Here is a 24,000-nt window from a genome sequence, read left to right on the forward strand (position 1 = left end):
TTCACCACAGGTGGCCCTACTTTCCTGGTTATCATGGGCGGTGATAATCTTCTTTTTGACAGATAGGGTTTAGGAGTTGTCCCACGTTGAACTTGGATTTATTATGAACATCAGGTCTGTATTGATCTTCATTTTTCCAACCTCATTTCTTGTTTCTTTCAAGTTACCTCTGGGAGATCTGTAATATTAGGGCTACAGAGGATGCCTTGTTGTTGAGAAAAGTTTGAAAAGTTGGCTGTGGTTATGTTTCAAGTTTACATTTAGAATTTCAGGGAAAGGAAGTTGAACTGGATTGGAATGTTGGTAATAGTAACAGCTTGCAATTATGGGACGTTCAGACTTTTTCAGATTTCAGTGTTGTCACTTTACAAGCTTCTTACAGATGTCCACAGGAGGAATATGTGCATTCTAGAATCTTTGAAAGATAATCAGGGAAGTGAAATGACTTGTCTATAATTATCTAGCCAGCCTATTGCTTGGCTTCCTTCTATTTGCTGTTGTTTAAACTGTGACCCTCTTGCTCTTTTATAACTTTTATTTTTCCCTTTTTTTGGGGGGGGTAATGTTTTGTTATTTTTTAAATTTATTTTTCACTTTTCTCCTTGTACTTTTTTTTTTAAATTTTATTTAAAGTACATCTGTATTGAGCAGTTCCAAGTCTCATATAATGAAGGTAAAATCAGTCATTACATTTAAAACACTGCTTGCCTTTGAATTTGACATTTTGGCCATAACTTTATCTTCTCACCCCTGGAAATATGCCCCTCCTGTTTGCAGTGATCTTTGGTAAAACATCTCACCTCTGAACTCCGTTTGCTCACGGCCAAATGGAGAATTTGTTACCCATTACTACTTGAGAGGGATTACCTTGACTTCCTCTGGGTGAACAGTATCACTTGAGGAGGTTCCCTTGGTGTCAAATGAGATTGCTAGTGGTATAGACCCACCTTGCAGGACTGGTGAAGAGTGAATGCAAGTTGGGTACAAAAAAATCAAGCTCCTGAGGGCAAATCGGAAAGCTTAACCACCGAGACCGTAGAGGATACGGCCCTGGTGCTTGAGAGCCTAGACCACGTCTATGGCGGTGACAGTCTTCCGCTTGGCGTGCTTGGTGTAGGTGACCGCGTCCCGGATCACGTTCTCCAGAAATACTTTTAGGACCCTACGGGTCTCCTTGTAAATGAGCCCAGAGATGCGCTTCACACCACCACTACGAGCCAGGCAGCGGATAGCAGGCTTAGTGATGCCCTGGATGTTGTTGCACAGAACCTTGCGGTGGCGCTTAGCACCACCTTTCCCCCGGCCTTTGCCGCCTTTGCCGCGTCCGGACATGGCTTCCCGAGGAGCAAATCAACAGCAACTAACAAGCTGGTTGTATGGTGTTGTCCATAGAAAATAAATGATGTAAGGCTTGCTCTTCTCATTAGACGTTTTGCTACTTAGAATAAAGTTATTGACCAAGGTTGAGGTTTGAGAGTTAAGGATGTTTTTAATGGAAACATCACTAGCATCCCAGCCAACTGGAAAGTAAACTTTTCTAAATAGCAAACAAAAGATCACTGGCAACTTTGCTCCTAGAAATACTGATATGCCAGGCTTAAAGATGGCTCCTCAGTAGAGAACTCACTCTTCTCTCATGTGGCGAATCTGTTTTGGTGGAAAGATGGCCAAGGGTGTGCACCTCTACAAAGGTTGGCAGTGAGATGCGTTTATTCCCAATGAAGGGCCTACTTTTTTGCAAAGGGCCAGAGCTCTTCTAATGTCACCACTAATAAGACTTTTTCAAAGAGCCCTTGGGCTTCTTTCAGTGTTTCTGGTTGCAGAGGAGAATTCTCTTAAAGTAGGAATTAATGGTTTTATTTACTTTGTTAGGAAGAGCATATGTTTGAATTATATTTTTTGGCTACATTTCTCTTGATCTCTAACTCATAACTGAATTCTAATGCCTCGAGGTATTTGCCAGATGGCCACATCTTAGGAATAGTCCAAATTTTTATTCAGGTGTTTCTCTTTCATATTTCACCCCCCTCAAAAGAATGAAAAATATATTCAGGATATAAACATTTTGATATGAATGTACCTTTCTTTTAAGCAAGAGAAAAAGGAAATAGTAACACGGGTCTCCTGGAATTTTACCAGTGAATATAGATAGCCAGAACAGAGCTTATAAATGGGTAAAGTGATATGATGTAGTTTATACAGTAAAGTGAGGCCATATACTTCTAGAACACCAAACTTGCCTTATCTACCTCATCTCTTCCTAATAGGAACAAGGTAGTGGAAGAAGAAGGATAATTAATCCTTGATTAGATCCCGTTATTACTTGCCAGTAGCCATTGGATTTCCATTTCCATTTCTAGTTTCTGAGACGTCTTTCTTTTGTGATCCTTTGAGTCAACAGTTGTCTAAATTTCCATGTTTTATTTTCTCCTTTTCTTCCATAGATCAGCTTGGTAAATAAGTATGTCTGGTCTCTCATTATCTTTCCTGTTTGAAACACATACTTTAAGAGATGAAGAAGAAGGCTGAAATTGGTGCTTGTAAAAAGCTTCTAGCTTGTTGATATGCATTGCTTCCATGGAGTAGTTTCCTGATCCCAATTTTGAAGTTTATTTTTAGATAACACTAACAAAACACTAGCCAGTTTGAATTCATTTTCCTGTTTTCAGAAAACAGTGAATTGGCAGATATTCAGAGAACTGGCAGATGTTCTGAGAACCAGGGCTTCCCTGGTAGCTCAGCTGGTAAAGAATCTGCCTGCAATTCAGGAGACCCTGCCTCGATTCCTGGGTCAGGTAGTTCCCCTGGAGAGGGGAATGGCTACCCATCTCTGTATTCTTGCCTGGTAAATCCCATGCATAGAGGAACCTGGCAGGCTACAGTCCATGGGGTCCCCAAAGAGTCAGACATGATCAGTGACTAACACTTTCAGAGAACTAAAAAGAACATAAGACATATCAGAATAGAATTTTGGAGCTGGAAGTGGAACTAAACAGCATCCAATCTAATCCTTTCTTACTGCAGGCAAAGACATGTGAGTTCAAAGAAGTTAAGTTCCTTCCTCGTACATAGTTGAGCCGGGACATGAGCACTTACTTTTCCACTTTTTGCCCAGTGCTTTTCCACTATCAAAAAGAATTATAATACAACAAGCAGGACCAAAGTTATAAAACTTCCATTCCAGACAGGGATTTGCCTCAAATGAAGTTTACTTAGCAATTCTAGTTCTGTCTCCTGCCTACTTTTTCCTCCTTAATTATTGTTGTTAATTTGCATTTATTGATTCATCTGCCAGGTGAACTATTTCATTGCACAAGCTAGTATTATAAACCCTCTTAGAGATTACACACTAAAAAGGACAAAATGTGGCTGTAATTTAAAACCTTGTTTTCCAGGACTTTACCAACATTTCTCTTATCTTCTAAAATAGATTTTTCTTTGTAGCAGTCTGTTCAGCACCAATCACAAGATTCTTGGAAGGATGAGAAACTGATTTCTTTTCCTTTCCTGTTCTTATTTCATTATTACCCCTTTACCTTTTCAAACTCTGCTTCATTACTTCTTTTGGAGGATGGATTGACTAGTTTATTGATTTATTCAATAAATATTATATTTGGTGACTACTATATACCAGTCTTAGGCTGAACTCTGGGAAACAGAAAGACAAAAAAAGTACTGAGTTCCTGAGTTCCTGTGGACTTATCATTTAGCATAGGGAGGAGGAAACCTGTGGCAGAGGGACCAACTGGGATGAAGTGGCAAGAGCAGTTTCTTGTCTTTTTTGCAGCATGACATAGACAGAAAATGATAATATTGTATGACAAATGGCAGGACCCTGGTGGTAGTTTGGAAGCCTGAGAGGTTATTCTTGGATAGATGCAAATGAGTGGTATTATAATAGAGCTTGGCTGTGCACAGCCCTTAGCACGCAGCTGTTAGTATGTGCCATTACCCCACACCCTGTTACCAGGCAGCAGTTACCCCGGGACTGTTAGTGGTCCTGCTTAGCCATTGGTTGGTAATGCAGTGGGCCCCTCCCCCAAGCGACCAACTGTCAATAAATGACCGTTAGTGGTCCTGTTCAGCCATTGATTGGCACAACAGTGGGCCCCTGTATCAAGTGACCAATTGTCAATAAGTGACCCTTAGTGGGCCCATGGGGTTTCCCTGGTGGCTCAGACAATAAAGAATCCACCTGCAATGCAGAAGATGTCAATTCGATTCCTGCATTGGGAAGATCCTCTGGAAAGGGAATGGCTACCCACTCCAGTATTCTTGCCTGGAGAATCCCATGGACAGAGGAGCCTGGCAGACTATAGTCCATGAGGTCACAAAAAGTTGCACATGTCTGAGTGACTAAGCACAAGTGGGCTAATTTCAGCCAACAGTCAGAGGAGAGGTGGTCTTCAAGCTGAGAGTGAGGTAAGAGGCGGATCCTGACCTTCTCTCCTCAGGATCATCAGGTGAGCTGGGGCCAAAGGAACAGGTTGGTGGCTGTGTCCTGCAGGGCTCTGGAGCCACCCATGCCAAGTCCACACACTGTCTCGGCCCAGACCTTGAGGTGGCAGTGAACCTCTCCCTTATCCCTGTCTCTGCAACCTAATGACAGCAGCTGTCTACTTGGGTCATAGTCTGAGAGACCTGTCCCCATGGTGCCAGTGGTTTGAGGAGCTTGAGGGCCAGTTGGGTCCTAGGCACCTGGCTCCCTCAGTGATGACAGGTGAGCAGGGTTTGGGGACCTGGCACTGAGGGCACTGCTAGCTGGGCTCTGCCTCCTCTGAGCCAAGACCAGGACCTCAGAGGGTGAAAGTTGTGTCTTGTGACATTGCCCTTTCTTGTCAAATCAGAGAATAACATTTGTTTGGTGAAGATTTATGGGAACATGATTAGCTGACTGTGACCTGACCTCAAGAACAAAGGATCTGACACCAAGACGTTCACAACAATTAACCACGCATCTCTCTCACCTTTCCTAGAAAAGGGCTTTGCTGCAAGCTTTTGGGGGAATTTGGGGTTTTTAAGGCACAAGCCACCTGTCTCCTTGCACGGCCTTCAATAAACCTGTCTCTGCTCCAAATTCCGACGTTTTGGTATTGTTTGGCCTCACTGTGTGATGGGCATATGGACATGAGTTTCTGTAACGGTATGTCCTGCAAACCTCAGCCTCCATATAGCCAGCCCAAGGGTGAGATGATCAACTTCTAGCCCTGGCTAGCTCGTTGGGATGCCCTACAGTAGTCTTGGAAAGGAAATGTTTTCCTTAAATAAGGAAGTTACAGTAAAAATGGAGGGAAAAAAAAAAAGATTAACCTGAAAGATATTGGGGAAATGGGATTGATATGACTTGGTGAGTAGTTGAGATAAGGGGAAGAAGTTAAGGATTGTTCTTGAGTATGTGACCTGATCACCTGAGTGCATGATGGTGCCATATACTGAGGTGGTAAATCTTAAAGTAGATGGAAAAAGAGGAGGTAGAAGCTGTGATTATGCTTGAATTAGGTCCTTGAATGAAGTGCAGACAATTTCCAACAGAATTGACTGGGGCCTGGAAAGGGCCGGGCTAGTTTAAACTCTGCTCAAGCCTGACAAGTTAAGGAAAATATAGCTGTTTGGAGATTTCTGCCTTTGCCCCTGAGTCCTGATATGACTTTTGAAGATATGGTTTCTATTAAATGCTGCTGCTGCTAAGTCGCCTCAGTCATGTCTGACTCTGTGCGACCCCATAGACGGCAGCCTACCAGGCTCCCCCGTCCCTGGGATTCTCCAGGCAAGAACACTGGAGTGGGTTGCCATTTCCTTCTCCAATGCATGAAAGTGAAAAGTGAAAGGGAAGTCGCTCAGTCATGTCCGACTCGTAGCGACCCCATGGACTGCAGCCTACCAGGCCCCTCCATCCATGGGATTTTCCATGCAAGAGTACTGGAGTGGGTTGCCATTGCCTTCTCCTTCTATTAAATAGTAAAGTTTTAAATAAGGAACAATAGTTTGTATAAATTTGTAGTGGGGTGTTGTGAGTTTTCAATTGATGGTTCTGTGCAATGGAGACTCTGAAATGCAGAGTTTGAACACAGAAGATTTATTGGGGGTTCTCATTAGAGATAATCCTATAGAGAAGTGATGAGAGGAAGAATGGACAGAGGGAAAAGCAGATTTGGAATGAGAAGTCAGCCAGTTCAACCTGGAGCTCTGGATGCCACTTCATGGTACTGAACATGGAGGCAAAAGGGCCTGGTCTTTCTATCCCCACATGAACCATTTTTCTGTGCCTGCCTTCCAGAAGAGGGCATAACTTTAATGCACAAGAGAACTTGAATGGCACAGTTCTCAGAACAGGCCAGTGTCCAGCCAGTGAGGGACATAGCTGTGAGCCGTTAGCAGCCGATATTGCAAGTAGATGGAGGAGAGTAGGATAGCTATGCCAGATCTGAAGAAGGGATCTGGGGTGGAACCCTGGAGTATCCACCACTCTGATAAGTGAAGGTTTCTGGTAGGCAGTCTCCATAAGCCTGGCTTAGAGAGGCGAACTTGGCATTCACTACTGTGCAGAAGATCACTGAGGTCATGGGTATGATCACAGTGTACAAAGAAGAATTAGAACAGAACCTTGGGCAATATCAAAACTTAAGGAGTAAGGTAAATAAGGGAGCCCGAAACATAAAGAGTGTCTCAGGAGGCTGGAAACTCAAGGAATACTGGTCATTGGATCCAGGTAAAAAAGGCACATCAGCAGTGTGCAGTGTTGCAAATCAACCTGTCTGTGGAACAGAAACAGAATCACCGGCACAGAGAGCAGGCTGATGGTTGCCTAAAGGGAGGGGCTTGGGGGAGGAATGGACTAGGAGGTTGCGTTTAGCAGATGATAAGTTTTTATATACAGAATGGATAAACAACAAAGTCCTACTGTATAGCACAGGGAACTATATTCAATATCCTATGGCAAACCAAAATGGAAAAGAATCTATGTATAACCGAGTCATTTTTTAACAGCAGAAATTAACACAGTATTGTAAATCAACTATACTTCAATAAAAGATGATGGAAAAAAACCCGAAAAATTGCAGTGTGTCAGGAAGGCCTTGAAAATGCCAAGTGGATTTAACAACCAAGGACTGGTTGTGATTTGAGGGAAAGCAGTTTTGTTGGAGTTCTGGAGGCAGAAGCCAGATTGTAGTAGGTGAAGGTAAGAGCAGAAACCGAGAATAAGTGACACAGTGTGCAGACAACTTTATTAAGAGGTTTGTGCCTTAAGGAAGGAGGGTGAGGTACAGCAGAAGGAATGCACAGAATGGAAACTGTTTCACCTTGTTTTACTTGATTTTAGTAAGGGAAAGATTTGAGCATGTGTGAGTGATGATTGGGTAATAGTGAGCTAAGAATCTGAAAAGAGATAGAGGTGAGATGAGGCTGAAGAGGCAGGAGGGGGTCAGATGCAAACTACAAATGGGGTTGGAAGCCTCAGAGTATTTTAGCTATTTAAACTGGAAAGAAAACAGCTCACGTAGAGAGCAGCCGTTTTAAGAACTGCACAATAAATGTTGGTTATAGCAACAGATGGAGTTTGATTCAAACTCCCTATTATCAGAGGCAATGCTGAAAAATACCCACATGCATATAAACCTTCTCTAAAGTCACTGGAAAATACTTAGAAAATGGACTAGGCTTGAAGAGGCAGGGATGAGAGTGCAATCTATAACAGCTTCAAAGTAGCCCTTCAGCTAGAACACTTCAGCCTATTTTAACAAGAATGCTTTAAGCACCTAGTATGTGTAAGGACTAGTGACAAAGATGTATACTGTGCAAAGAGCTGTGAACTTGTACTTGGGACACAGGTTTAATTCTTGACTTATTGAGGACTTTCAGGGAGAATTCATTTATTTGTTAGACAATTTTTCTCCTTAAATCAAAACCGTCATTTCTGGTGTTTGAAAATACTAGCTTTATGAGTTTGGCACGTAGTCAAACTTTGTGGTCCTCTGTTTCCTCATTTTTAATATGTTGTTTGATGATTGCTAGGCCTCCTTTGAGATCTGTTGCTCTGGATTCACAAGATGAGGGCTTTGAGGTGTGACTTAGAAAGAAGACTGTTGGTAGCCATGAATTGTCCCCAGTCCTCAGTACTTGAATTGATAGTATTCAGTGAGATTCATAGAAGTAAAGTGACTTGCCAAAGTCCCACAGTTGGCCCTTGAGGGTCTTGGTAGGAACTTGGCTGAATCCCCATCTCCCATTTGAGTCCTCATTCTTTATTCTCAAGTTCCTACACCTAGGTGATCAATATCCTGTGTGTAATGAGAATACCCACAGAAATAGAGTAAGCATGGATTATCTCCTGAATGGCATTCATTTATGTGGTGCTCATCATTTAAAACATTACTTTTGTGTTAAAATTTAAAATGGCTTAGTAAAGAACAGAATATAAAATTAAAGGAAAAAGGAAGTTGCCAAGAAATTTAATAGTTTATAAAATTATATTTGGTAAGTACTTTCTAAAGTTAATATGTATTTGGGTATTTATTAGCACTACCTTTTGGGTTACAGTCCCAGATGCTGGGTTTGCTTCTTTTCTCTTTGCTAGTAAAAATATTTTGCTGCAAAGGCATGCAAGTACTTTCAACCAAATGGCAGTATTTTCAGCCCCCAAAGAAAAGTAAATTGTAGAGAAGGAAGGCATGTGAGGTTGACTATTTCATCTGGAAAGACTGATAAATCACCAGAGGCTCCAGCTCAATCAATGCCCACTGAGAAATGTGGACATCAGACAATGCCCCAGTGATCCAGAGGGTAATGAACAAATGTGTACAGTGGAGAAGAGGTCTGTCTCTTATGAGTGCTATTATCATAAGCATACAGGATGAAACATAGTTATTATTTGGGACAGACAGCACAAGCAGGTGATACCCACCACTGTTAGTAGTATATAGCTCCTTGATGTGATAGAAGATAAATCTCTTATGTGGGTTCACATATTGCATGGAGGTCAGTAAGACTATTCAGGTGCTCTTAAATAAGAGCTTTGTATTTATATACTTTTATTTCACCCTTTTAACATTTTGTATGTTTTCTAAAGTGCATAATATACAAATATAATAGTATATGTGTAATTTACCATGAAGTGCATATATTAAGGAGTATATACTCAAATTTATTATATTAATGGGGTGCATTATCAAGGTTTGGAGGTTTAAAGACAAATCTCTGAAATACCTCTCTGGGCTTTGGCAGTAAATCAGTGGAGCCTTAATCTTTTGTCTGGTACTAATGGTTAAGATCAGAAGTTGTTAGACCTTTAACCACAAAAACTGATTCCTTACTTCAGTGAAGACAGCTGGAAAATGACAAAGATGGCCATTCTTATTTATTTATTTCATGCTCTTTATATAATAGGGTCCTTGTGAATGGATATTTCCACATAAGGCCCTTGGAAAAGCCATCACTGATCAATATGTTAATGTGACAGGCTCTCCAAACTGAGGAATGTCATTGCTTTTTCGATTAGAGTTCTAGAGAAGCAAGAAAAAGCATCACAGAAATTGGACAAACAGATTTGGCTAATGCAAGCAATATTTCTTTACCAGGAGTACTTAGTATTTTTTTAGTGCCTTTTATTTTGGCAATTTACTATTTTTTCCCCCAGCAGAGAGTTATTTACCTGTTTTAACTAGTAAGCTGATCATTATTTTCTTTATGTAACATCTTACAGGTTTTATGATATTTGGTAACTCACAGACACTCTTTAGGTAAATATGATAAATTCAGAATTCTCACACTATGGGTTTGGAAACTGAGTCTTAGAGAAATTAAGGGCCTCATTTAAATTTAATTAATTGAGTCTCTTGGCTAAAGTGTTTTACAGTGTATCACACGACAGGGAAAAAGCAGTATAGGTTAGATGATTAAGAAAATATTTGCCAGTTAGACAAAGAGTAAATACCTCAACTTTTATCCCATAGTCCATAGCATCGTTTTCCCTTGCTCTTCTTGTAAATTGTCTTCCTTTAGATATAGACAAAAAACATTATAATTTTGACTGACACAGAACAACTTTACCAATTTTATCCAACCCCATCATGTCTTGCCATGGCATATGATTCAATGAGGTATGCTGCTAAGTTGCTTCAGTCGTGTCCAACTCTGTGTCACCCCATAGACGGCAGCCCACCAGGCTCCCCGGTCCCTGGGATTCTCCAGGCAAGAACGCTGGAGTGGGTTGCCATTTCCTTCTCCGATGCATGAAAGTGAAAAGTGAAAGTGAAGGCGCTCAGTTGTGTCCGACTCTTAGTGACCCCATGGACAGGAGCCTACCAGGCTCCTCCACCCATGGGATTCTCCAGGCAAGAGTACTGGAGTGGGGTGCCATTGCCTTCTCCGTCAATGAGTTATAAAGAAAGATAAAACATGCGCAAGGCTGTTGACAGAGCAGAAGCGCCTTGGATGAAAGGAAGGGACCTGATTTAGCTAAAGTTTTGGAAAGATGAAGGAAAGGACTAATACTTGGAGCAGCAGGATCACATCTGATCAGCCTTTTTATATGTTTCTTCTTTTCCAGCTACTGACTGCTTAGCCAGAAAAAGGCCTATAGAGGGATACCCAAGAAGTGGTATTAGACTTTCAAGAGAAGGACGCTGAGTTGGGGAGATAAAACATGAAAAATGTGAAGCAGGCAGAAAACCAACAAAGGCAAAGTAGAGTAGTGGAGGAAAGAACCATAAGTTTGGAGTTAAAATATATGGTTTTAAACAGTACTAGCCATGCTCTGCACTAGTTGAATTGTTCATTTTTGTTGTTGAGTTGCTAGCTTGTGTCCAACTCTTTGAAACCCGTTGGGCTGCAGCATGACAGGCTCCTCTGTCCTCCACTGTCTCGTGGAGTTTGTTCAAATTCATGGCCATTGAGTCATTAGATGCTATCTAACCATCTCATCCTCTCCTGCTCCCTTCCCCTTTGACCTTCGACATTTCCCAGCATCAGGATCTTTTTCAATGAATTGACTCTTTGCATCAGGTGGCCAAAGTATTGCAGCTTCAGCTTTAGCAACAGTCCTTCCAATAATTTTTAGGGTTGATTTCCTTTAGGATTGACTGGTTTGATCTCCTTGCAGTCCAAGGGACTCTCAAGAGTCTTCTCCAGCACCACAGTTCAAAAGCATCAGTTCTTTGGTGCTCTCTCTTTATGGTCCAACTCTCATGACTACTGGAAAAACCATAGCTAGTTGAGTAGCTGGACCTAATCCTTCTGAGTATCTGAGCATTTCTTTAGGTTAAATGATCAAATTGAATTGGGGTCTCCAGAATTTGTTTTGGGGCTTCCCTAATAGCTCAGTTGGCAAAGAATCCGCCTGCAATGCAGGAGACCCCGGTTCAATTCCTGGGTTCCCATTGTTCATGATTTATTCTATAATAAACTAAAATAAGTTGAACATGTGAAAATACCAAGAGGGTACAAGACAGTGCATTTGATTTCCAGAAGGTTTGTATAATGGTGGTGTATTTTGTGGGAACTTTCCTATGTATGGGGGAATAATTCTCTGTAAGGAAGACTTTGAGGATGGTTAAACTTGTGAATAGTCTAGAATTAGCCAGGATTTAATGAACCATGGGTAGAATTGTGCTGATTCATGACTGATTTTTTTTTTCTTTTTATACTTCTTTCTTTCTCTCTAGCTGCATTGGGTCTTAGTTGTGGCACATGGGATCTTTCCTTGCAGCACGATGGTTTCTCGCTAGTTGTGACAAATGAGCTCCAGAGGGACTCTGTTGTTGTGGCTCAAGGGCTTAGTTACACTGTGGTGTGCGGGATCTTAGTTCCCTAATCAGAGATCGAATTCATGTCCCCTGCAGTGCAAGGATTCTTAACCACTGACCCACCAAGGAAGTCCCCCTGACTAAATTTTATTAGTACTTAGCAAAGTGAAGAAGTGAAGAAATTATAGAATTATATTTAAATTTAAATCATAGTCTAAGTTTATTTGTTTCCAGTCTTATGCTGGTGCTAAAATATTCCTTTTTTTTTTTTTTTGTAAAATTATGGTGAGAGTAATAAACACACACAGACACACATACATATGTAATTATTCTTTTCTAGAAAATAAAATTAACATTTGTTCCCCCTCCCCCGCCTGCAGATTACTGACCTCCCTTAGGCTACTAACAATTTACTACTGAACTTGCTCCAGTGGTTTTTCACTGACAAAGTGAAGGCCAAACCTCATGCTGTATGTATAAGTGTCATCAAGCTGCTGTAACAAAGTACCACAAACTGAAGTGGCTTAAAATAAATTTATTCCCTCACAGTTCTGGTGGCCACAAGTCTGAAATCAAGGTGTCAACAGAGCCATGCTCTCTCTGAAGGCTCTGGAGGAGGAGCCAGGAGCCTTCCTTCCTTCCTTCCTAACCTCTGGTGGTTGCTGACAATCCTTAGCAAGCTTCAGCTTCTGGAAGCATCACTCCAGTCTCTGCTTCTGTTTTCATGTAACCTTCTCTGTGTATGTGTCTGTGTCTTCATTGTCATTTTCATTTTGTGTGCAAATTTCTGTTTTCTTATAAGGATACCAGTCATTGGATTATGCCCACCCCTCATCCAATATGACCTTATCTGAGCTAGTTATATCTACAGGGATCCTATTTCCAAATAAGTTTACGTTCCAAAGTTCTGGATAGACATGAATTGTAAGGGTCCCCATTCAACCCATTGCATCTGGCATGAAAGATTGTTCATAAGCTTGGTCACAGTCTCTTAGGCCTCATCTTCCATCCACTTAATCCCATTCACTCTGTATTTTGCTACCTGTGATTACTTAAGTCTGGATGCTGGATTTCTGGTTCCAATTAGGCACTCTCTGAATATAGCAAATATTGAGATAACACATATTTCAGCAAGAAGAGTAGTAATGTAGCTTACTCAGATTGTTCAGGGAAGAGAGGTATATATCTTGTTTATTTTAGTGGAATAAATTGGTGCATAAAATCAAAGTAAAGGGTATACCTTTTTTTCTGAAGAAAATAAAAAAGAAAATAAAAATACCTTGAGGCCTCATAATTCCTTTTCCTAATAAATGAGTCTAAGGAGAAAAGTCAGAGAAATAGAAAATAGTTTGTGTGCAAAGGTATTACATAGGGAATTATTTTCAATAACAAAAAATGGAAAACAAAGGAAATAGTCCATGGTAGGGAATGTTTAAATAAATGAAAGTGTACACATTTCTATACCCTTTAAAATTTATGGTTTTAAAGTTTTGTTTTTAAAAATCAAGTTGATATTTGGAAATATTTACAATAAATTTTTAAATAAAAAAACCTAGAAATTAAATTATATACAGTATGATCCCCATCACTTAAAGCAGGGGTTCACAACCAGGGGTGATTTTGTCTCCAGGACACATGTATGATGTCTGGAGACACTTTGTTAGTAGAGCTAGGGAAGAGAAGGACCTGCTTCTGGCATCTAGTAGACAGAGGTCAAGTGCGTTGCAAATGTTCTGTAATGCACATGACAACTCTGCTCAAAAACAAAAAATTATGCAGCCTAAAATGTTAATGTTGTGATGGTTGAGAATCCTTGATTTAAACATATAACTGATTTATTTTTGCTTTTCTGTCTCTCTTCTTTAAAACAGAAATAATATCTATTTCATAGGGTTGTGGTGAGAATTAAGTTAGGTAATGTAAGTATTCAGAACAATGGCTGGAATTCCCAAGTGGTGCTGGTGGCAAAGAAAATGCTCACTAATCCAAGAGACTTAAGAGATGTGGGTTCGATCCCTGGGTTGGGGAGATCCCCTGGAGGAGGGCATGGCAACCCACTCCAGTATTCTTGCCTGGAGAATCCCATGGACAGAGGAGCCTGGCAGGCTACAGTCTATGGGGTTGCAAAGAGTCAGACACGACTGAAGAGACTTAGCACACACACAAGCACAGGGTCGTGGTGAGAATTAAGTTAGGTGATATGAGTAAAGCACTTAGAACAGAGACTGGAGCACGGTAAAGTATGCAGTAAGTGTTAGTTACTCTTAGCTATTATCTGTCACAGTGCAAAGAAAGAAGAAATACTCTAGAATATTGCAGTGATAGCATTACAAGTGTTGCCAATAAAAGACCTTTGGGACTGTACCTGTAGCTGAACAAGTCATAGCCAAGGAGGACAAACACCATGGAGAATCATGGGGTGTCTTAGCAAGACAGTGTTAGGATTATTACAGAGTTTGGGCTTTGGTTGGCTGACTTGTGGGAGATTCTAAGGAAACAAAAGTGCTGTCAGGAAGTGGGGGCAGTTCTGTGACTGAGCATCTTATAAGTCTCATCTGTAGGGAGGGCAGATGGGTAAGGATAGAGATGTAATTGGTAAAGAAGTAGCAGGCATACATTTTGAATGAAAGAGGGAGTGCTCGATATTTTGTGGGAGGCACAGTGACTTTGTACTCATCTGTGCTGAGACAAAGTTGTGAAGTAGTCTTGATTAACCTCATTTTATCACGGTCTTAGACTGATCTTGTCTAGGGTTGGTATTTTGTATGATAGTTTATATTCAACAGGAAAATAACATGGCCAGCAGTGAGTGGTAGGTCAGCCTCTGAGTCAGAGGCTGCTTTTTCTTTCTTTCTCCCTTCCTCCTTTCCTCCTTCCCTTCATCTATCCCTCCCTCCCCCCTTTCCATCTTTCCTTCCTTTCTCAGTACTTTAAATTTTCTTCACACTGTAAAAATATTTTCTAAACTTTCTACTTTGAACTTATATTATTACTTTTGTTATCAGAACAAATACGTGTGAATTAAAAAGTAAAAAATGGCATGCTCATGGAAAAAGAAGTCAGGTCTTCAGTATTCTAGAATAAAATCTTATGTCCGTAAAATAGGCATAAGGAAACAATTGTGAATAATATGTACTCTCACCAATAATACTTCATGACCGTTGCTACTGAGGAGCTTGGGGGAAAAAAACGGAACGTAGCTATTTTTTTGTGGAGCATTCCCTAGGTGGCTTTCTTTAATATAGAAGTTACAGGGAAGGGTTCTTTGTGGTAGTGGCTTTTTAAATGAATTACACATACAGAAATTGAGTTGCTTCTTCACAGGAGGATGTCAAGTTTGGATGACATTATGTATCAATCAATTGGATCTTGATTTGTAGAAAACAAAATGTGGTTTGTCTGTATTCTTTTAAAGAAAAGAAAAAAAAAACATACAGTCCGTATGAAAGAAAGTATGAATGTCGTCAGGGTCCCACATTCAATAATAAGCAAAGAAAATAACGAAAAATTGGATTTTCTCTCTGAAATTTTCTACCAAGTGTCAGGACCAATATATTAAATGTATTTTATATAACAACAGGAAGCAAATATCCTCTACAACATCCTTACAATGTACATGAATTCTCTTTATATTCTGAATCCTTTTGAGATTGGGTTTTTGGGTCTATTGAACTTTGAATGGATTTTTAGTTATTATTTAATCTTTATTTTTAAAGTTAATTTCAATTCATTATAACAATTTCAAACAGTACAGAAGGGTATAAAATGAACAGAAAAATCATTTTTCTTTTCTCAATTCTGATCCCCTAGTGACTTTCCAGTTTTTATCTAATTCCACGTTTGTGACAGATATTACTGATTTTTTTTTCTCTTTTTAATTGGTATGAATGTATTTATTTTCAGAATTGAAATCTTGATGTAAGTTTGGGTGATAAGACAGTATGTGCCATGAGGCCAGGCCTGATTTCTCCCCATGGGATCACCTCAAGTACCTGTGCATTTATTTGCTTTTCAGTTTGAATGAGAGAATGACTCCTATAGAACAGCAGGCATGCCTCATCTCAGCGAATGCTTTTGTACGAGCCCAATGATTCAGAAAAGAGAACATTTTTATTCTCCCTGTCTGCATCTCCCATTATCCTTTCACAGAGAATTTGTAATTAACCTTATAATTCCCTATCAAATACCGCTCCCTCTTGTTTGCTTCTGTTTCATTTACTCATCACATTTAGTCTTAATAGTAGCTGAGCTCTTGAAATCATCTCCCTTACTAATCGCTTCTGCCCTACCCATTCCCACATTTCCCCCCCTAAAACATAGATCTGGATCCTTCCACTCTGAAAAACTTCTCATGACTCTTACTGCTTCCAAGATGGAATCTTCTCTTTTTAGCAGAGACTTCAAAGCTTTTCTCCATATATTCAACTTCTTTCCAGGTGTTATTTACCCTCACTCACTGCTCCATAGCCTTTACCTAATAATCATTCATGCAACCAGTAGTGCTTACGTGTCTGCTATGCTACCTGATTATGTACCATTTCCATTCTACCTATTCACTGGAAACATGTTGTCACTTATTTTAGTCCCGTTCAGAATATGCTACTCTTCCTTTTCCATCAAGAAAAATCTATGTCCTTTAATACTCAAGATCCTCTCTATGCAGAACTTCTATAGAGTCCTCTATATTGCCCATCCTGTTCTTTTCTTTATGTGCTGATAGTACTTTGCTTATACCCAGCAGTGTACACTCTCCCTTTGACAGTAGATGGTTACATGTGTCTTCCCTATGCCCTGTAATTGTAAGAGATTCTTTCAACCCTCCATTTGTCTTTGTTTTTCTCATGGTTTGGAGCAAGTGCCTGATCCCTACAAAAACTGTTGTACAACTTGAAGAGTCTTTTGCACAAGACAGTGATGACAGGTGGCTTATTAACTAAGAACTCTCTTAAGAACTTAGAGAATGTGCAGGAGACATGAAGATCTGAGATGAATGAGCTGAACAACTTCCACAACTGAGGTGGGAGGAGTTTGCCTAACCTCTTAGGCATATTGCTAAGGCAAAGTGTAATTTCTGTGGCTGGAGGACAGAGAGGGAGGAGGAGAGGATATTAGTTATCAAAGGATACAATAGGTCCTGTGATATGGTTGGAGTGTGATGGTCAATAAAAAGTTTTCAATTTTTAAAAATTGAACTATAGTTGATTTGCAAAAAGACACATGCACCCCTGTTGTCAAAGCAATACTATTCACAATAGCTAAAATATGGAGTCAACCATCAACAGATGAATGGATAAGGAAGATATGGTACGTATATACAATGGAATACTACTCAGCCATATAAAAGGAATGAAATTGGGTCATTTGTAGTGGTGTGGATGAACCTAGAGCCTGTTATACAGAGTGAAGGAAGTCAGAGAAATACAAATATCATATATTAACACACACACACATATATGGAATCTAGAAAAATGGTACCAATTTTTAAAAATTGAAATATTATTGATTTACAAAAAGATACATGCACCCCTGTCTTCATAGAAATATGATTCACAGTAGCCGAAACATGGAAATAAACTAATATCTATCAACAGATGAATGGATAAAGAAGATAAAGAATATATGTGTGTGTATATATATATATATATATATATATATATATACACACATACACACACATATATATATAATGGAATACTACTCAGCCATGAAAATAGAATGAATGTTTTTTTTGAATGCTCCTTTCCACAGGTCAATGAGCGTCATCCTCAAGAATGGGGTAGACTAGGTGCTTAGGCATCTATAGAGGTCCAGTAAGTGTGGTCTCACTTTAGCTCACAGAGTCTTAATAATGTTTTGTTCTACACTTATAATGGCTAAAATGAACATTCTTTCTAAATATCATGATTTAGGAAGCTAAGAGAGATGATCTGAAGAGTGAGTCCATTCCCATTCACACATTTTTTAGTTTCAGGGACAACTCTCATGCCTGACTGTTGGGAGTCACTGAAAACTTTAGGGTTCAGATATTCTTGCCCTCATTACTTGGAATGATTTTGAGGTGAAAGGTCACATTCCATTGAGAATCATCATAGGAATCAAATCTCTGACATTTGTATCAGATCTTTTGATAAAACTTTTATAATCTTGTTTTGAGGCTTTGATTCTAGAGTTACTTTTTTTTTTTTTTAGTTTTTCTCCTTTCTTCTCATTTATTGTTACCAAGGTACTCACATTTTCCCTGATGATTAGAATAGTTTAATATTTGCAAATGGTTGCATGCTGATTTTTTTTTTGTATGCTGATTATGGGAATGTTTCTAAACTAAATAATCATGTGATATGTGAAAAAAGTCAAATGTCTTATCATTTTTTAGCTTTATAAAAGCTTTTTAAGGTTAAAAATCTTTTTTTTTTTTTTTTGGTTATTTGCAATAGTAAAACTTATTATAAGCCTCTATAGTCTGAGTTCCATGGGAGGTTATAAGAAAATAGAAGTAGAAAACATTCAAATGACTACTTTGTTCAAAATTGCTTCAGCTGCTTAATGGATTATTTTTTCAACTTTAGCATTATATTAATAAATACTTTTCTGCAAATATTTTTTAATCTAAATAGACTCAGTTACATATGTACCAGAAATATTCTGTATCCTTTGTAGTTATTTTCATTTACTGTCATTTATATAATTGTTTCTATAGGAGACGTACACATTGCAGGCTTTTTTTTTTTACTTGCATAGGAGTTGTTGAAGAAATGAAGCAAAATGATCTAGTTTGGTTGAGCAGGTGTTTTTGGTATCCTGCTAAATAATGCATTCTCTTAATTAAACATACGCAAGTATATTTAGCTTTTTGGCACTGAATAAATTCCAGGTTCATAATAAATCTGGAAATGTTCGCTATTCTTAGCATTTCATTTGGCAAAATGATGTATAGCCTCTGAATCAGGAAATGGGTTCACCTTTACTTTTAGTTAATTCCTGTCTGTGTTTATGCCTTTAGCTTCCTCTGCAACTTGACATTAGTGCACTGGCTCTATCAGCCTATCACTTACACCTCTGATACAATACTATTTTATTGTAGTACGTTTTCATGCTTTTAATTCACTCATTTAATTATTTCTGGACTGTAGGTTTCTCTAGAGGGTAAGTTTCTTGAAGGAATGAATAAATTTTCTGGAACTTGGACACCCTGGGAAGCTAGCCTGGCTCTTAGCATTATTTGTGTGTATACAAAATCCAGAGGTATTTTCCTCAGCAAAGTTTGTAACACTAGGAATAATCACAGGAAATATATTTAGGTTTAGTATTTAGGTTTGCTTTATATTCTGAATGGGGCATTTCATGGGTTATTTTGACTCATTTTAATTCAAGGATAATTTGAATTACACCCAAAACAGTCAGTCCTAGGAGCTATTTTTTTCTGGAACAGTTCAGTTCAATAGAAGTATTCAATAACTGTCTCACACTGAACCATCATCAGATCAAAATATTTCACCAGAGTGGTAGAATTTTGCATTGATTTTCCAAATGTTTTTAATTTCCTTGATTTGAATGTCAGGGGCATTTGGCTTATCTCCTTTTACTTAATGAATCATGAAACCAACATGGTTATCAGATGAGCCTACAATATTTGAAAAGAGTAGCTTTATTTATAAAGGCTCACATCAACTCATATGCAAAAAGATGGAGACATTCAAGGTGACCACCCTCAGTGACTGGATTCATTATTCAGTTTTTACCTTTTCCATGTCATCTATCATTTTCTCTGTCTCACTACAGAATGTCAAGGCTAGAAAGGACCTTTCAGGTCTCCTGCTCCTACATCTCTTACATTCTTGTTTTATAAATAAGGGAACAGTCCAGGAAGGCTTAGTGAATCTCCTAAGGATAAACCACTTATAGGACTACAAGTGAAAGCCAGACTCCAAAGTTCCCATATCATTGGCCCTGCCTATCAGCCTGACTACTCTCTACCTGTATCCCCTCTCATTTTTCTCTAGCCACACATGACTTCTTGAGGCTCAGACAACTCACCCCTATCCGAGGGATGATGTTGTTTGTTGTTCAGTTGCTAAGTCATGTCCAGCTCTTTGTGACCCCATGGGCTGGAGCACGCCAGGGTTCCCTGTCCTTCACTCTCTTCTGGAGTTTGCTCAAATTCATGTCCATTGAGTTGGTGATGCTATCTAACTGTCTCATCCTCTGCTGCTCTCTCCTCCTTTTGCTTTCAATCTTTTCCCAGCATTTGGATCTTTTCCAATGAGTTGGCTCTTCACATCAGGTAGCCAAAGTATTGGAGCTTCACCTGCAGCATCAGTCCTTCCAATTAAATATTCAGGGTTGAGATGATAACACTCAACATTTGTGTTTGTCTCAAATGCCTACATGGTTTCTGACTCTTTTACCAAATATCAGTATCACCCCCACTTCACTATATTTCCTTAGGCTTCTTCAGTTTCCTGCTTTATATTTATTATCTGAAAGTATAATGCTTATTTGGTTTCTACTATTGTTGTTTGTCTCCACCATTGAATTGTAAGTCCACAAACAGAGAATTATTTCTTTCCCCATTTCTAGAACAGAAGCTAGCATACTATAAATGTCCAGTAAATAATTATTACAAGAATGAGCAAGTGAATGAATGAATCCCATTCTTACAATCTCATGCAAAATGGTCAAGTGTATGGGCTTTGGCTTAAGATAGAATTAACAGCTATGCCATTTCCATGAGTGCATCCTTGGGTGGGCAGTTAACCATTCTAAGCTGTAACTTTCTCAGCTGCAAAATGGATTAAAAAGTGATTACCTGTCTTGAAGGTTTTGAAAATGTTAAAATGATATGATGCCTATAAGGCATTTTCCCCAGAATCTGTGTTTTGCATATTTAATTAAAATTTGACCATTTTTATTATTCTATCAGCCATCTTCAAGTTATTTCTAGAGGAGACTGTATCATTTAAAGCTCACTGTAGGAGTGACATCAGCAAAATGGTGGAATAGGAGTTTTCTACCATCCTCCCCTCCAAACCCACAATTCTGACAATTATTCACCTATGAATGACTTTGGGGAAGTTGGGGTGTCCAGCGGAGATGTTCAAGCACACCGTTGAAACGAAAACAATCCAAGATTAGACACATTGAGAAGAGTCAGAGTAGCAGTTTCACCTCCTTTCAAGGAGGTGGAGTGTAGTGCCAGAAGAGACCTTCTTGACCTATGATTTCTTTCATGGGTTAAACTGAGAGCTTGTGAGTGCACTTCTGGCTTCCCAGCTATGAGAGATACTGCCAAAGTAGCTCACTTTGTTCTTGTCCCATCCAGAATGCTAAGGTGTGCTGCACAACTGGGGGCAGTGAGGGGCTAGGAGAACAGCAGTTAGGGCTCTTAGAGGGCATCAAAAGGAAGGTAGATCCTACTAACCACTTCATGGATTCCCTCAGAAAGCCTGCCCCTGAGTAGCTAAGGACACCTGACCTGTGGATTCCCCCTGCTAGCACATAGTCACCCCCTGTGCTCCACATGCCTCATCCACACAGCCCTGAATCCTGTGGCTGGTTCCTCTTGTGTCCTCCAGAGAGTTGCAAGTACAATCCTTTGCAAACTGCTAGCCGGCCCTGACAGCTGCTCAGCCTCTGTTGCATGGGCAGAAAGCACCTCAGCATGCAGTACCCCAGGGAAAGCAAACAAGAGTGAAGCTGTCAGCATGCAGCCTAGCTTTGAAGAATAGAGAGACAGCAGATAATCTTAAGTATGCCCACACAAGTCCTCTTGGGTAGCAAGAACTGTGAAATAGGTGTATCCATAGAAGAGCACTGATAAATCCTCAGAATCCCTATCAGGATGGACAGAAGATAATTCTATACTAACACCTACATTAAGAAAAGAAGAACTCTCAAATAAGTAATGTAATTTTACACTTCAAAGGAATGAGGTAATGAACAAATAATCCCAAAGTTAGCAGAAGGAAGGAGATAACAGTGATCAGAGCAGAAATAAATGAAGTAGAGAGTAGGAAAACAATAGAAAACTCAGTGAAACTAAGCGTAGGTACTTCTGAAAGGTAAACAAAATTAAAACCTTTAGCTAGTCTTACCAAGGGGAAAGGACAGAGTGCTCAAATAAATAAAATTATAAATGAAAAATTACAACTTATATCACAGAAATACAAAGGTGATTATCGTAAGGGCCTACTATGAACAATTATGTGCCAAAAATTGGATAACTTGCTATGGTTAAATAGTCATCTCATCTACCAAGACTGAATCATGAAGAAACAGAAAATAAGATCAGACTAATAATGTGTAAGGAGGTTGAATCAGTAATTTTTAAAAAAACAACAACAAAAATCTCCCAACAATAAAAGCAACAAGAAGACTGAGGGCCAGACAGCTTCCTTGGTAAATTTAAATGGTAAATGTTGATAGAATTAATGCCACTCCTTATAAAACTGTTCTTAAAGATTGAAGAGAGGTAATATTCTAACACTAATTTTGTGAGGCTAGCATTAGCCTGATATCAAAGTCATATAAGGACACTCTAAGAAAAAAAATATATAGACCAATATCACCGATGAACATAGATACAAAAATTTCCAACAAAATACTAGCAAAATAAATTTAGTAGTACATTAAAAGGATCATACACCATGATCAAATGAAATATTGATATATCCCCACAGATTATTCAGCATCTGTGACTCAATAAGTGATATACCACATTAATAGAATAAAATAGAACTACCATATGACTATATTGATAGACACATTATACACAGAATACATGTTTTTTTAAAAATCAGTATCCTTAACATGATTAAAAACTCAACAAATTGGATATAGAAATAACATAATTCTACATAATAAAGGCCATATATGACAAGCCCACAGCTAACATCATACTTAAAGGTAAAAGGCTGAAAGCTTTTCCTCTGAGATCAGGAACAAGATCAAAGATGCAAGGATAAAAAATGTAGTATATGTTTATAGTGAAATATTATTTAGCCATAAAAATAGTGAAGTTCTGCCATGTTGCAACAATATGATGAACTTAATGGCATTATGCTATGTGAAATAAGTCATACAGAGAAATACAACTACTGTATGATCTCACTTCTATATGCAATCTAAAAAGCCAAATTCATAGATACAGAGAACAGATTAGTGGTTGTCAGGAACTTGGGAGTAGATGTGAGAAATGTGAGAAATGGGTCAAAGAGTACAGCCTTTCCCTTACAAGAGGCATACATTCTAGGGAACAAGTGTTCAGTAAGATGACTGTCATTAAGCAAAATGTATTATATACTTGAAAGTTACTAAGAGAATAGATCTTAAATGTTCTCAGTACACATACACAATAAAGTTTATTGTCTGAAAGTGAAAGAATGTGCCCATATCTATTTGTTATTTTATTTGTTTTTCTATTTGAAAATCTCACAGAAATAAGGAGAAGCTAAGAACCAAGCTCAAAAAAACTAGGGATTTGAGTGAAACCATGATCTAGGCACGAGGAACTTGTAACACTATCATTCATTTCAGTTCAGTTGTTCAGTCGTGTCCAACTTCTTGCTACCCCATGTATTGTAGCACGCCAGGCTTCCCTGTCCATCACTAACTCCCAAAGCTTGCTCAAACTCATGTCCATTGAGTTGGTGATACTACTGAACCATCTCATCCTCTGTCTCTGTCATCCCCTTCTCCTCCTGCCTTCAATCTTTCCCAGCATCAGGGTCTTTTCTAATGAGTCAGTTCTTTGCATCAGGTGGCCAAAAAGTATTGGAGTTTCAGCTTTAGCATCAGTCCTTCCAATGAATATTCAGGACTGATTTCCTTTAGGATTGACTGGTTTGATCTCCTTGCAATACAGGGGTTTCTCAAGTGTCTTCTCCAACACCACAGTTCAAAAGCATCAGTTCTTTGGCACTCAGCTTTCTTTATGGTCCAGCTCTCATATCCATACGCAAGTACTGGAAAAACCATAGATTTGATTATATGAACCTATGTTGGCAAAGTAATGACTCTGCTTTTTAATATGCCATCTAGGTTGGTCATAGCTTTTCTTCCAAGGGAGGTTTTAATTTCATGGCTGCAGTCATCTGCAGTAATTTTGGAGCCTAAGAAAATAAAATCTCTTACTGTTTCCATTGTTTCTCCATCTATTTGTCATGAAGTGATGGGACTGGATGCCATGATCTTTGTTTTTTGAATGTTGAGTTTTAAGCCAGCTTTTTCACTGTCCTCTTTCACTTTCATCAAGAGGCTTTTT

General features: G+C 39.0%; 2 protein-coding genes across 3 annotated transcripts in view; one reads left to right on the forward strand and one right to left on the reverse strand.

Annotated features, from left to right (window-relative positions):
* Nucleotides 1-24,000, forward strand: part of SGCD (sarcoglycan delta) — a 1,105,251-nt gene that overhangs the window by 226,330 nt on the left and 854,921 nt on the right. The window contains exon 1 of one of the 2 annotated variants that reach the window (XM_070792124.1): nucleotides 1,380-4,463. The exons of the other annotated variant lie outside the window; for it this stretch is intronic. The gene's annotated coding sequence lies outside the window, so the exon portion shown is untranslated. Of the gene's footprint in view, nucleotides 1-1,379; nucleotides 4,464-24,000 lie in introns of those variants that run through there. 2 annotated transcript variants of the gene reach the window in all.
* Nucleotides 1,066-1,332, reverse strand: LOC109561300 (histone H4-like). The gene has a single exon (XM_019963677.2). It carries the CDS (start codon nucleotides 1,330-1,332, stop codon nucleotides 1,066-1,068), a length of 267 nt encoding a protein of 88 aa, XP_019819236.1.

This window comes from Bos indicus, chromosome 7 (genome assembly GCF_029378745.1).
Source record: "Bos indicus isolate NIAB-ARS_2022 breed Sahiwal x Tharparkar chromosome 7, NIAB-ARS_B.indTharparkar_mat_pri_1.0, whole genome shotgun sequence".
NCBI lineage: Eukaryota > Metazoa > Chordata > Mammalia > Artiodactyla > Bovidae > Bos > Bos indicus.

Coding starts and splice junctions, on each gene's coding strand:
- LOC109561300 (XM_019963677.2), bottom strand. CDS start 1,332: ATGTCCGGACGCGGCAAAGGCGGCAAAGGCCGGGGGAAAGGTGGTGCT.